Source organism: Varroa jacobsoni, unplaced genomic scaffold (assembly GCF_002532875.2).
Source record: "Varroa jacobsoni isolate VJ856 unplaced genomic scaffold, vjacob_1.0 scaffold_1204, whole genome shotgun sequence".
In the NCBI taxonomy this organism is placed as follows: domain Eukaryota; kingdom Metazoa; phylum Arthropoda; class Arachnida; order Mesostigmata; family Varroidae; genus Varroa; species Varroa jacobsoni.
Window position 1 is genome coordinate 52,958 of NW_019214106.1, and position 13,542 is coordinate 66,499.

At 36.1% G+C, this 13,542-nt stretch overlaps 1 protein-coding gene across 3 annotated transcripts in view; it reads right to left on the bottom strand.

Annotated features, from left to right (window-relative positions):
• Positions 1–13,542, bottom strand: part of Paf-AHalpha (Platelet-activating factor acetylhydrolase alpha) — a 62,010-nt gene that overhangs the window by 32,605 nt on the left and 15,863 nt on the right. For all 3 annotated transcript variants that reach the window (XR_015313895.1, XR_015313894.1, XM_086971384.1), the window contains one exon: positions 12,624–12,803. Coding sequence is in view for 1 of the 3 variants with exons in the window: in XM_086971384.1 (XP_086827510.1) it covers positions 12,627–12,803 (177 nt within the window). In the remaining 2 variants the exon portion in view is untranslated. The remainder of the gene's footprint in view (positions 1–12,623; positions 12,804–13,542) is intronic.

Genomic DNA, 13,542 nt, shown 5'->3' on the forward strand with positions numbered 1-13,542 from the left:
TAAAATATAAAAGAAAGGCCATATAGGGACGGTACCTTTAGTGCTGCAATTTATTTACGCAGTGCTGGTAGAGATAGGATAGTATTTTGTAGATCTATTTGACCATGTTTTCGTGATAGATTTGTGGGTAACGTATTTGGCTGCTATTGTTAGAGACATGTTGATGATCTAAATTCTAATCCGGGAACAGACACATTTCATTTTGTGCTGGGAGCCAACCATCTCATGGAATGCCCAACGGCGGTGCCGAACGTAAAACCAGAAAAGAGGTTTCTCCAATCACACCTAGCGTCAGGGTTGGCACGTAACTCACACTGTCTGTCCGCCACTGAAGTGACCATAATACAATCAATGAATTGGCATGAAAATATTGGACAACCACAAATTTTCGCACTTTGCTTCGGGTGAAATCCGTGAGGCATTAAGGCACTCAGGCTAAGAGGTATTGATAGCCTAGATTCTACTATTCTTTGAGGGTAAACCACGACCGCTCACCGTGTAACCAAAACCGGGTCATGCTCGTGTATATTGAGAAGTATCAAATAGTCTGGGTTGTGAACTTCGATATATAATGTAATATGAACGGAAACACTCGCGGCGCATTTCGCTATTATATCCCGATTGATTTAGTTCGAGATGCCGCTGGAAGTGAGCAGTTCCATTATACTAATAAGCGCTACTAAGTTTGCATATCAGTAAACATTGCCTAGTAATCTCAATAACTAATCATTTAGGTTAGAATACATTATTTTAATTTATTCATCGTTAAAAATTTGGAGACGTACTTGGGTTTGTGCTTAGCCTCAAAGTTTGGTGGCTAAATAAACACAATATAAAAAAGTGAATAACTGAATAAAAAAAGTGAAAAAAATAATAAATAATGTTTTATTGGTTTGACTTGGTCCTTACTTAATGGGTCTTAGTCAAGCCTTCCTTAAGAACCTCATAGAAATACATAGAAATATTATCCGAATAAATTAATTATCTTTAATTTTTCTGAAACCCCTTAAACATAAGATCAACAATTTTTTTCGATTTAAAAAGTAATTATATGTTTATATTTAAACTCACATTTAAAATTATTCGAAACTAATTAAAGGCAAATCACACATATGTGAAAGATTGTGTATTTATTAAAGCCTTATTGCCGATACACATGGGTATGCTTATTAAATCAGAAAGTTTAATTAAATGCATTACCCTAAGAAAATCTTTTGGTGATGCTCTTGTACGAACTGTGGGAAGTGTACGCTTTCCAATTGACACACAGGTGAAATAGCGATTTGCAGAAATGGCAGAAATTGCCAAACTTCTGTGGAGTAATATTGACAATTTTCCTTTTAAGGTAAACGGAAATTCTGTTTCTAATGAAGGCTTCTTTGAAGCGCCAAGGAAACCGATAAATGACTCAGTGGATGTTTGGAGACCCGCACGATATTGTGCAAAAATATACCTTATTTCTAATTTATACTGTATTTAAGAGTCATGATAGTTTTATTCTTTGGTACGCTTAGCTATGCATTCCCTAAAGTAACTTTTAGTTTTTGTAGAGAAACGCTTACTATGGATCTTATAAGTATGATATTATATACTTAGCAAGGTAAGTTTCCTAATTAAGGGGCACAGCAGGCAAAGTGGACATTGTGTGTAGTCTTACTTAACAAATAAATTAGAAAAATAATTTAGACAGAGTGCCTTATCGGTTACTATGTTCTGCTCAATTCTTAAATGGTTAGTTTAAACGTTTAGCTTTTTGTCTTAAACGTATGAGGGAAGTTAATGGTGGTATGCAATCCAAAAAATATAAACTAGTAGCAGAATTTCTGGAATACAGTAATGATAATACAAATAGTGAAAAACTAAGAATCTTAAGCGTACATCGCAGGTATTGGGGAAGGGTAATAAACAGCATTATATAGAGTATACAAGTATATGTATATATATGGAGAAGACGATGTAGCATGTTCCAACACTATAGAGATGTAGTTAGAAGTTCGAACCCATTTTCAAAGAAACTTTTTATTTATTCTAAAAGTAAATCTTCTAAACACCATACACTATACTGGTTAATCCCGTGTGGTAGTACAGGCTTCTGTTAACGCATTATTCTTTTGGCGTGCTTGCACTTATTTTGCCATCCATTACAGTATATCTTTTGAAACTATAATGGGTGTCACCGATAAATAGTGGACAATTTTATAATTCGCATTCTATGACACTAAAGTCTTATGTGCAGCGGAAATATAAAATTTGTCGAGTTAAGGTATTGGGGACTACGTGTACGTGTAGTATCGAAAAACTTAAGGTAGCTGTGGCTCGTGGAATATTTAATTCAATCAAATAATTTTTGGAACACTAAACTAACGAAAAATTCAAATCCCACAAATAAAGAATAGCTTATAATTATGTTTAAATTATGTTAAAAGAAAACGGAATTGACACAATTAGACCGGATTACAAAATTATTATTTAATTTGGCATGGAGTTTGCAAATATACCGGTATTTGAGTCATAGCATTCTCCGCACTTCATTATAAAAATGAAGTTCTAAATGTGAAACGCCGATACAATAAGCAAAAAGTACTGGCAAAAAATGGAAGATTCTTCTTGCACCGTAATTATTAAATATTTTTTACGGAAACGTTTATGTGTACCGATGAAGGCTGCGTATAGGTGCTGTTCTAATGCTGCGATATTCCTATGTCGCTGATTATATCCATGCGTTCCAGAATTTCATACTTTTTTTAGAACACAACTAAACTCAACGGCCTGTTTACGGCTTGCTTGTGAGCACCATGTTAACTCACTAGTAATAAATCGTATTCGTGGTAGTATGTATGTAAGCTTATAAAATATTTGAATATTATAACACGCTACTCAATAATACTACAACGACAAGCAGCATTAATAATGATAATGGTTGTTATTGGTGTTATTGTTATTCTTATTCATCTATTTTGTTTCTAGCCATCGGGTTTAAGATAAATACAGTCATACAATCTATATCCATTTAACAATCGCATCACATGGTTGAGTAAAAAGTAACAAGACTCGTTAATGTTTAGTTTAGATAATATGCTCGCGAGGAAGATTTCAGAGAGGCACTACAACAATTTGATTTATACCATCACCAACAACACACAACTGGAAAGAAGTACTGTCACCTTGAGCGTCTTATCTCTATATAATTAGTTTTTATATTTCATTGTTTAGATCAGGTACAAACAGAATGCATATATATCATAGCAATATTCGCAAATATTAAAACAGATAGGGACACAAAAGGAGGCTTAAATTTAGTAAGTACGGCAGTTAGAAAACGCTCATTACAGCCTCACTCTGCCGTTAATTGTGAAATCGAGATTTGATGTTTATAAACAAAACTTACGCATTCACTTCTTAAAAGTTTGATTATCGTTCGGGATGGTGTTTATATCATACATAAGTAATATTGATGGAAATATTATTAGTAATAGATAACATTTTGTATATATATACGGGGGGGGAGGGTGTAATCAAATATATAAACAATTAAACAAAGTTTAATAGATATAATATAAAGGATTCTGGAAAATTAACAGTGGAATTATAATTAGCCTAATGTAACGACACTAATAACCGTCTTTAAACTAAATAAAACAGGTTTTAATAAAAGATAGGATTAAAAAGAATTATCTTTTCCGACCTATAAGTGTCTACCATTACACTGATAAATTTAGGTTTCAAGTGGATTTTATTGCCAATTGATTCTACGAAGATTTGCCTATATTGGACTACGCTTTACCTACCTATTGTGAACATGTTTAGAGCAAGAGGGTGGGCGTAGATGACGGCGCATTGGTTTGAGTGCATTGGTGAAGGACTGGTTAATATCAAGCTAACTCACAATATACAAGTCTTCATTTAACAGCTAAGAAACACAGCCTCCAACTTTTAAAATCCTAGAAGAAGTCTGAAAATCGTATTACAACAAGCACGATGTTACCATGCTTACCGAACTCGAACTAGTTATCGTTAGAAATATCAAGAAGGTCTCTTTTAACAATACTGCGGGAGGTTAGGAGATAGCAATTATCTACAATTACTATATGTAATTGAGTGTCTTTCTGCTTTTTATTTAAATTTGTTGGAATTCGATGTTCTTTAGGTAGCTCGAGTAACTCACCCTGTTTAATCACAGATTAACGATTGTTGCCATAATATGAAACAACAATAAGAAGAACATGCATTATGGCGCAGCACTATAATGGATACCTGATCATTTGTTGACAATGTTCCTCTACATTTAGAATACACATTCAATTTGAATTGATTCAGATAGGATGAAGGAAGGAAGAATAGAAAAAAATTCGTAATAAGTTGTTATGTCTTCAGTGTTAAGACAAGTGGAAATGTATCTATTGAAAAAATATATCTCACGCACTCCATTGAGATAATCAAGCACTTCGCTTCGTCAAAGTGGGATGCATATTTTGACGTCCTAATACTTTTATTACAGACCAGTTGGTCGTACATAAGACGTTGCCTCACCTTTATTACTTCTTAATTAATAAGACATCCAATAAAATATCATTTTTGGGAAGATAATGATTAAACAGCAGCATCAGTTAATGGCAAGCTTCGTCATGATATGACGTGAAAGTTTTTATTGATCTAAATGAGGGCATTCCATGCAGACAACCTTTGGTCTCAATAAAATTGCCAAGCAAACAACCAATCAGCTAAAGACCATGTTCTCAGGCCACCTGATTTTGATATACGATAGTAATCACAAGTGAGTGCCCCGGTTTTGTCAGCTAAACCCTTTCGATATCATTCTTTAAAGTTATGCGAAAAGCAGAATCTATAAAAAATGCCGAGTGCAATCTATAGCCTGAAATACAGTATTTGTGAAGCAATTGGTTAAATTGATACTGAACTATGCAAAGCCGTAATTTAAAATGACACGAAGCGGATCAGGCTAGGAAAGTGATTCCTGGAGGGACATCTGGCGATCACTGTTTTCCATGTATAGTGCATATTAAGTCCCTCGGGAAAGGCTAACGCAACAATAAAAACTCGGTTTTCATTCTGGGGGCATTAAAATAAGTTGAGCACTTTTAGCCGATACATATTATACTGACGCAAGCTGGGTTAGTAGTAATAAGTACTTCACAGCTACTCGCTCTGCACTTATTTAGCAGCATAAATCCATATTACAGTATTTTATCGTTCACGATTCGGTCACTCTTGTGCAGTTAAGTGCTTTCGTTCCCCGGCCCACAACCGCTACCGCTTAGTGGACATTTAAATTGCGTTATGTTAACGCCGATGCAACCTAAAACAAAACGTTAAAGCAGCTTTACAATGCACACTGGGACAAAGACACAACAGGTCAATTGCATCTTGAAACCATTATGAAACGGCGAAATGGTACTGATATTTGCGGCCGTGTGTCAAAAAGAACCAATCCATTGGTTCCTCCAAATGGTAAATCTCAGCTCTGCCCGCCATTCAGAAGCGCGAAACATTGGATGAGTTCTGAGAAAACTTAGCTGATCTCGACATTCTTGATTTGGGCAACAACCATCGAAACAACTTCTCGGATGGGGATTTGTACAACGTACAGGTTACTCGAAAGAGTATAAGTCGTCAGCGGGAACCACTATTACAGGCATAAGTCAAACAGTTATTCAACATCCCTAAGTGTGCATTTTTACCTCAACGGTAGATCGCGCCGTCTTCCAATCAAGGATGATCATTTGCCCACTGGTGGATTCCATACCACGCCCAGACGCTTACAGGCAAGTTCACGAGGACAGACCATATTTCGAAGACGACAGAAGGACACCCGATGGCCTTTTAATATATAACTTTGGTGCGGCACCAAAGGGTACACAGTCGTCCAATGCTGAAACAGACAAGACCGTCGCCCTGCCAAATAACCGTCTGGAATACTGACGCGGGCACGAATCTGGTCATATCTCGTCACTTGCCGAGCACCGTATTCGAGCCCATCTAACACATGATCGACAAACGAGATACGCCGTTGGCGCTGAGCCTCTTGGGACCAGTGGTGTAAACCTGTGTCACAACGGATCCGACAATTTAATAGCAGAGTCCGCCTTCGCTACGGCCATAGAAAGAGATTTATCTGTCTAGGAATAGAAATCAATGTTTGATATCCTCTAGCCATTCTACCAAATGGCTTCAAAAGCAAAAAAAAACATCTACGCGTCACTAATCTCATCTCGCATTCGATAAACAGTGGATACGCAAAGCCACGAGAAGGCGCGATAATCGACGCTACAATTTCGCAGAAGGAGAAACCATAAAGAACGAAGTTCGAAATATGAAACAACAAAGCATCATTTGCATATCGTGTAGCCCGTGATGCACTTCAACAATATTAGTGATTAAAAGAACTAGCAAATATCGCTTCTACATAGATTACAAAAAAAGGATAAGTAAACAAAAAATCACATATTCCTTGCCACACATGGACAATGCACTCATCTGATCAGTTTGACTTACTTCTTCCACTAAAACCACAAGGTTATTTTTAGCGTCCATTAGAAAAAAAGCACATCGAAGAGACACTTTTCATTACACCTGATGGGCTAGCCGAATTGCTCTTATGCGCTATGGTGCTCTATGGCCTATCTAACGTTTCAGCAAAAAGTCATGAACATTGTGCTCTAAGGACAGAAATCGATTTCCTTTCTAGTCTATTTCGATAATACCTGTGTATTCGGAGAGAAGTTGTAAAGACACAGTTCGTTATTAGAGAATGTACTTAGCTACTTGGACTATGAAAGCCTGTCACTAAACATTAACAAATGTTCTCTTAGAGCCACCAAGTTACAAAACATTGGTCACAAAGTAACAAGATATTTGATTTAATCCATTAAGATTTATTAGTCGCCTTTTGACCCCTGTAAACTAAAGAGCAATCAAGAGTTTTCTGAGGCTTTGCTCATATCTTGGTAAATTCATCCCCGACTTTGTAAAAATGGCATTCCTACTTAACGATTTTTTCAAAAAAGGCAAAACCCTTTTAGTAGATTGACCACAACATAAAGTCTTCTCAACCCTTAAGGAACATTTGACTTTTCACCCATCGTCGTTCATTTTGACGCCACGTTGTCGGCTCTTTTCAGGACTGACGCTAGCGTATAAGGACTGAAAGTCGTGGTGGTTCAGAAGCTTCATGAAACAAGGGTTCGAGTTCGCTGAACGTTAAGAAAGTACTCCATCACGAAACAAGAATGTCTTGCTGTTGTTTGTGCATGAAGATAAAAATTACTTATATAGCTGTCTAAATTACAGTCACCTATCAACTAGGAAAAGGCATCGTGATGCGAGCTGCCTCTTGAAGTATTGAATACAACGTAAATATGTACAGGAATTTCTAGCCAAGAACTGAGACAGACAGATAGGAGATAAAGGGGCTCTAAATCAGATTTTGCCCGGAATTGACTAGATGACTTTTCTCTACCACAAATATCAATCAAAACACCGACATCATCAGCCTTCACATTCGTTTAATAACAAATATAGCTTAGTTAATGGAGGGGACGATCTATTACTCTTTTTGTTAGATAAATATAGTGAAGAAACCCTACCCGTGTGCCACGCTGACAAAGAAACCGGACATATGGGCCTAGTATAGACGCACGTTTGAATAACGCAAACGTATTTACCCCAAGCACATCGAAACACTGAACGTTTTGTCTATTTGGGCTTAGAGGGCCGAACAAAAGATATAGTTTTAATTAAATTCGGCCTTATACAACATATACTATCTCCAGAGATCCCTCTTGATATCACTGAAATCGATCTAGTCTCATTCAATGAGGCAAAGAACGAAAATTGGGTGATAGGCACCACCATGTATCTTCTTGGAAAGTACTAAGTGGCGGCGACATTATCTGAGCGGATACGGCAGACGACGTCTTTTTTTTTTTTTAGTCAATCAGATAATGATCCCAAATCAGCACGCTCGTCAGTGAACAATAATGCGGCTGAAATAGTTCTCTCGTTTGTAGTCCACTAATATGACATCACTCCTTAGCATTCTATTAAACACTCGCCGTCTTTCTTGCTCAATACGAGAAAAGCTAACTCGACATTCTGGTTACAGTTTCTACAGGCGCCTACAAATCGATTTAGCTGTATAGATGGCTCCTTCATCCATTTAACCGACCGCACTCAGCATATGTGAAAATTAAGTCCGGCCGATCATGAAAAAAAGATGAACAAAGTTCCATGCAATCAAAACACACAAATTAACATTCAACGTTGGCGATTTCGTTAAACTTTTCGTATCGTCTACGTTTGGTCTATCACACAATGTAAAAACAGAAAACAGATTCAGGTAGCTGATTCAGCAAATTTAGAAACTGAACTGGTGGTCAATGTGCTGTTACCCGGAATTAGACAAAGTCAGCAGATCGTTTATGTTTCACGACTCAAGTCGCTTATCACGCGGAAAAGGAGAACTGACGCCACCCAAATGGCCTCATGAATCAAACACCTTACCACAAAATGTAGAGAAGTGTATTCCATTTTTGCTTGCCTCGTCGACCTGTAGATGAGATATCTTTTCACGTAGAATACTTTGTTAACTTGCTCTTTAATGCTCTTTAAACAGTATTATCGACGCCAGCATTTAGATTTAGATACGACAGCATAAATTAAATGTTGATTCACCCTTTACATAGACTTCCATGTAAAACCATATATAATTTTTGTTTACTTTTCATGACGAAATATTCATTTTAGGTATAGAAATATGTGTTGTATTTTCAGTATTCTAGTCGACTTCTGTAAAGAAAAAAAACTATAGAATATTTCGGTAAACAGTTATGTTATCCAAATTACTCCAATTTTCCAGTCAATATGTATTAAAAATTCTTTAAAAAAACATTCACAATTTCTTTGAAATATATTTTTAACCCATTGCTACAGGAAGGAGATACATGTTGCACTTAGGTTTTCGTTACTTTCACGGCGGCATGTTCACTTTAAGAAAAAAGCATGTATTGCCGACCCGTTTTTATCTTTTTCAAATAGTATGTTCGACTTGGAGATTGACATTTGGTTATAGGAAGATCTATAACACCTTAATTTAATTTCCGGCCTAATTTCTCAGCTGGTGCTAAGAAATACTTTACATAGACATGTAAAAAGGTCACTATCCATTTTGTCAGAAAAAATTTCAAAAATTCTCATTAAAATGTAGCTCACATCCTTTCCTATAGCTTTCCCTTAAACATATCTTTAAAAAAAAACTCAAAATCACTGTTAGTAGACTAAACACTACTGGCGAAAAAAACATTTGGTCTGCCGTACACCTAGCCAAATATAAACTATAGTTCTATCGCAGACTTATTATTTTTCAATGTTGGTCGATGTCGCGTGAGACCTTCGGGAACAATAAGCAGCCATGTTTCCTTTGTTTTAACCTTTGTTTTTCCTACATTACACACTCGTCTTGTTGGACGCATTTGCATGTGTCTTTAATGCACGTGTAAAACGGCATAGAAATAATATGCCGTTTGCCAACGCTGAAATTTGAATTAATAATGACCACATATTCATAGTTACCATGATAGCGTACTTAAAGAGATGCGCACTGGCCATGCCGATCACACCGATTGCTGTCTTTGAATCTGACGAAACAAATGTGGAGAAAAAGACGAACATTCGAAAGGAACGTCATTTCTTTCCGAACAAGCTAAATACACCACACCCCATACACACCCCCACCATATACATATCCGTAGCGCTCGATACAATTAGTGTGCTTGTTTTACCGAACTTTTGTCTCAATTAAATAATTTTGTTGCGGAATCTTTGCATCGGCATATGGGACTTTTCAACATGTACAAAGACATGGTAACAGGACGAACCGTCGACGCCAGGTATTTTAAAGTCGCACGTAGCATAACACAACGAACCGATTCAGACAACAAACCTCTTGCCTCTTTCATGATGATTTGCGGTTTTGTCATAAAATGAACACATGTTAAACACTCGTGTAACAATAACAAAAAATAGTGAATGAATCTACGTTTGCTACAAGAAATACCTCGCCAAGATATGCACCATGTTCTACCGAACAATATATATCTTATACACACATGATAAATCATGTCTTTAGGCTTCCGGTATCTCTAAAAAGTTTATTGTACCCCAAAAATTCTAAAAAAGATGATCGATTGAGTGTAGAGATACAGCTGAAGCCGTGATAGACTTCTGCTTAAAATCCCAAAATTATATCGTGATTAATTTCTTTAAGCCTAATCCTATTAAAGATCTTCCGTTTTGAATCATAGAAATCTCTATCATATACCTCATAAGCTGTACAGAAACTGCCAACAACGTAGGTCATCGATTTTGAGCAACCAAGAAAAGTCATCACTTCGGAGGAGTTCGTTCCGCTACATGACATTGGACTATTGCGAACCCGTGCTCTTTTTCGAATACGAATCTTGTACGTTTGCTGTTTATATCTACACGCTGTTACGGTCCAAAAGGAAAACAATAAGCAACATGGTTTGGACATAATTAGAGTATAAAAACTTCAGCCGCTAACTACATACTGTCAGTTGCCGGTGACCAGCGTAGTCTTTCACAAATATGTATATATTACGAATTCGAACTTTGAACGATGAACAGCTACTGTCCACCGTTTTACATAACTTTTTGGTGAAAACTGTTGCCTCCGCTAAAACATATCTGTCCTTCTATGATTTGCTCTATGCTCCCCATAAAAGAATATAACCCCTTTCTCTTCGAGCGTCCTTGTTACTTTGCTTCTTCATAGTTTTAGTAGTACCTAAGAATTTTTCACTTCGACTTGACTCGTCTGTTTAGCTGACAAGCTCGTTACAGAAAGATCGATGAACTATTAAGAGCAGTCGGACAAACTATTTATCCGCAACAAATTGGATGCAATTTGCCCGCTTACGAAAAATGGTTCCCAAGTACGAATATCTTTTATTGCGTAGGATTCGTCACGGTTACCTTGATTAGTACGAACAAGCTCCGTTCATAAATAAACACAACTATAATTGGTTTCTTCACATGTTTATTATATGTAAAACTTATGTTTTATGCCGCTTGTTGAATCTTTATAGTCGAAGACAGTAAATGAAACATAATTTTCTACTTTAGTGTGAAATAAAAATCTATCAAATTATTACCCACTACTTAGTTCGTAACTATAGATAATTTTAGGTAAAAAAGGTAGTATGGATAACCATTATACTTAAAGCCCTGATTTGGATGCTGATGAAAGATGCCATATCTCTGCAATTATTTCCAATCATGATATTTTTCATTTTTTGTTTCATTTCACTTCTTTGATATATATTTCATGGCTCATGATATCGAGTTGTTTGATTTACCTGACAGGATATTATATATAGACATATATATATATATATCACCGTCAGCATTGCATGTGTTCCGCATGTAAATCTTAATATATTTAACTGACGTTTGTAATAATCATCAAGTTGTCTAACCTTGGTTCTATTATCATTACATTCATATTTATTAAATAGTCTTGTATATCGAAACTAAGTTTTCATCATTTTCATCAAAGGTCTTCGCTGTTTCATTCATTTTACTAATAATCTTAAAAGGGTGAGTTTATTTTGTTGCTATAATTTGTAATATTGATGCGCAGCCGATTGAGTTCAAAGGTCCGAAATCGTTCAACAGTAAATGATTGCTCAAGCATGTGCTTCCTGGCAACAGTACCCCATATCCAATACATGCTAGATACTAGCGGGTATTTTTGTGTCTTCAGCAGTAGCTTGTAGCTACAGTAACAGCAAAGGGTCGTTTTCAAAGCGAACATTTTATTAAAGGATTTGATACTTAAAATATAAAGCAAACACTAGTAAGATAACACTATTTGAAGAAAACTAACAAACCTAATATTGTTGAAGATGCGAATGTATAAGATAAATGGAATGTAAATATAGCAATTCAACAACATCTGAAATTGTAATTCAAAGTGAAACACACTTCGACTTCGAGAAAACAGGTAAGTTTTAACCGGATTGCCGCTATATTTTGTTATATTATGTCGCTACTTTAGGATACATTAAATATAAAAGCAGATAATAATTACTACTTTCGAAATTTTAGTTATAAAAATAGTTTATAGAGTTCTTATAGAAAAATACTTATGCTCACTCTATGCTTCAGTTCCATCACTTCATTATGTATCATATTCAACGACAACCGCGAACCCAAGACATCAAACACTTGACTTGAAAATATTAGCAAAACATTGCATACGACGTTAAAGTGATCTGGCAAGTTTTGCTTATTATAAAGGAGATCTATTTCGTGATTCTTGAAGTAGTTAGAGCAAATTAATTTGTTTGTCACGATGTCCTGATCTATTGAGGGAACAATACCCTACTGCAGTAATTGGCACGTTCCTTGTTGTAAGCTGAAGTTGCTCAGTCACTATACGTAGTTGTAGCCAAATACTCACTCGGAATTAATATTGTATTTCTAACGGTCTCTACATTAAATTCAAAAATTTACATACTGTATTGTGTATATATTATCATGGAGCCCGTTATACCTAATACAAGTTATTCCTCTGTTACACTTACAGTTTAAACCGCACCGTCCATATCACACAGTCGATCTGTGCTCTTAGTGAATTTAATCCCGTAAGCTTCCTGGAGAATTTGAGAAGCGAGATCATGCACTGGCTCGAATGCCTTGTAGTATCCATACTTGGTAAGATGAAAGAAATCAAACATGTCCGTATGCGAGATTGAACCATCCTCCTTGAATGAAAACATAATATTGTGTTAGTTAGAAGTATTTGCGGCTTTCTTTCACCTAACAAAAAGCAGTATTTTATTTAAACCTTCCCATACTTTATTAATGTATTTGCCGCCACTCTTTTATCTCTCAACCGATCTAATTATTTTATCAAGTCAAAACATTTCAGGTCTAGTTTTAAAGAATTCTTTTTTCTAAAGAATTTTTGAAACCCTCTTTAATGCCAAATGTACTGCTATCAATTTGATCAGTGATTAGAAGTGGAGACAACGCTTCGACATCATATACACTCAATGGCTGACAGTAAAAGATTCTCTAACTCGCGCTTTCAGATAAGTTCGTATACTGGATGCAATTGAGCTATATATAGCTCCATATCGGCCATCTTGCTCATTCCTTTGGGTTAAGCGTATATATTGAAAGTGCCCTATTAATTTTGCTGCTTAAAATTAACATAGAGACATTACTTTCTGACAAATATGCGTGAAGATCTATCACTATAACTGCGTGTTGCTTGTCATTCGATACCTGATAAATATTTACAGGCAATGAGCAGCGGTGCTTTTTTGCGTGCCTCACCTAGCTTATAGGGCAGCTAGGCTGCTAGTTTTTAATAAAATACCATAGATTCAAGATACCTGACCACAGTGGATAGTTCGCAGCCCATATTCTTGGCAAATTAACGGGTCCTTTAGAGCGATTCTTGTCAACCTCGGATGGTTAATAAGAAATGAGCTCGCC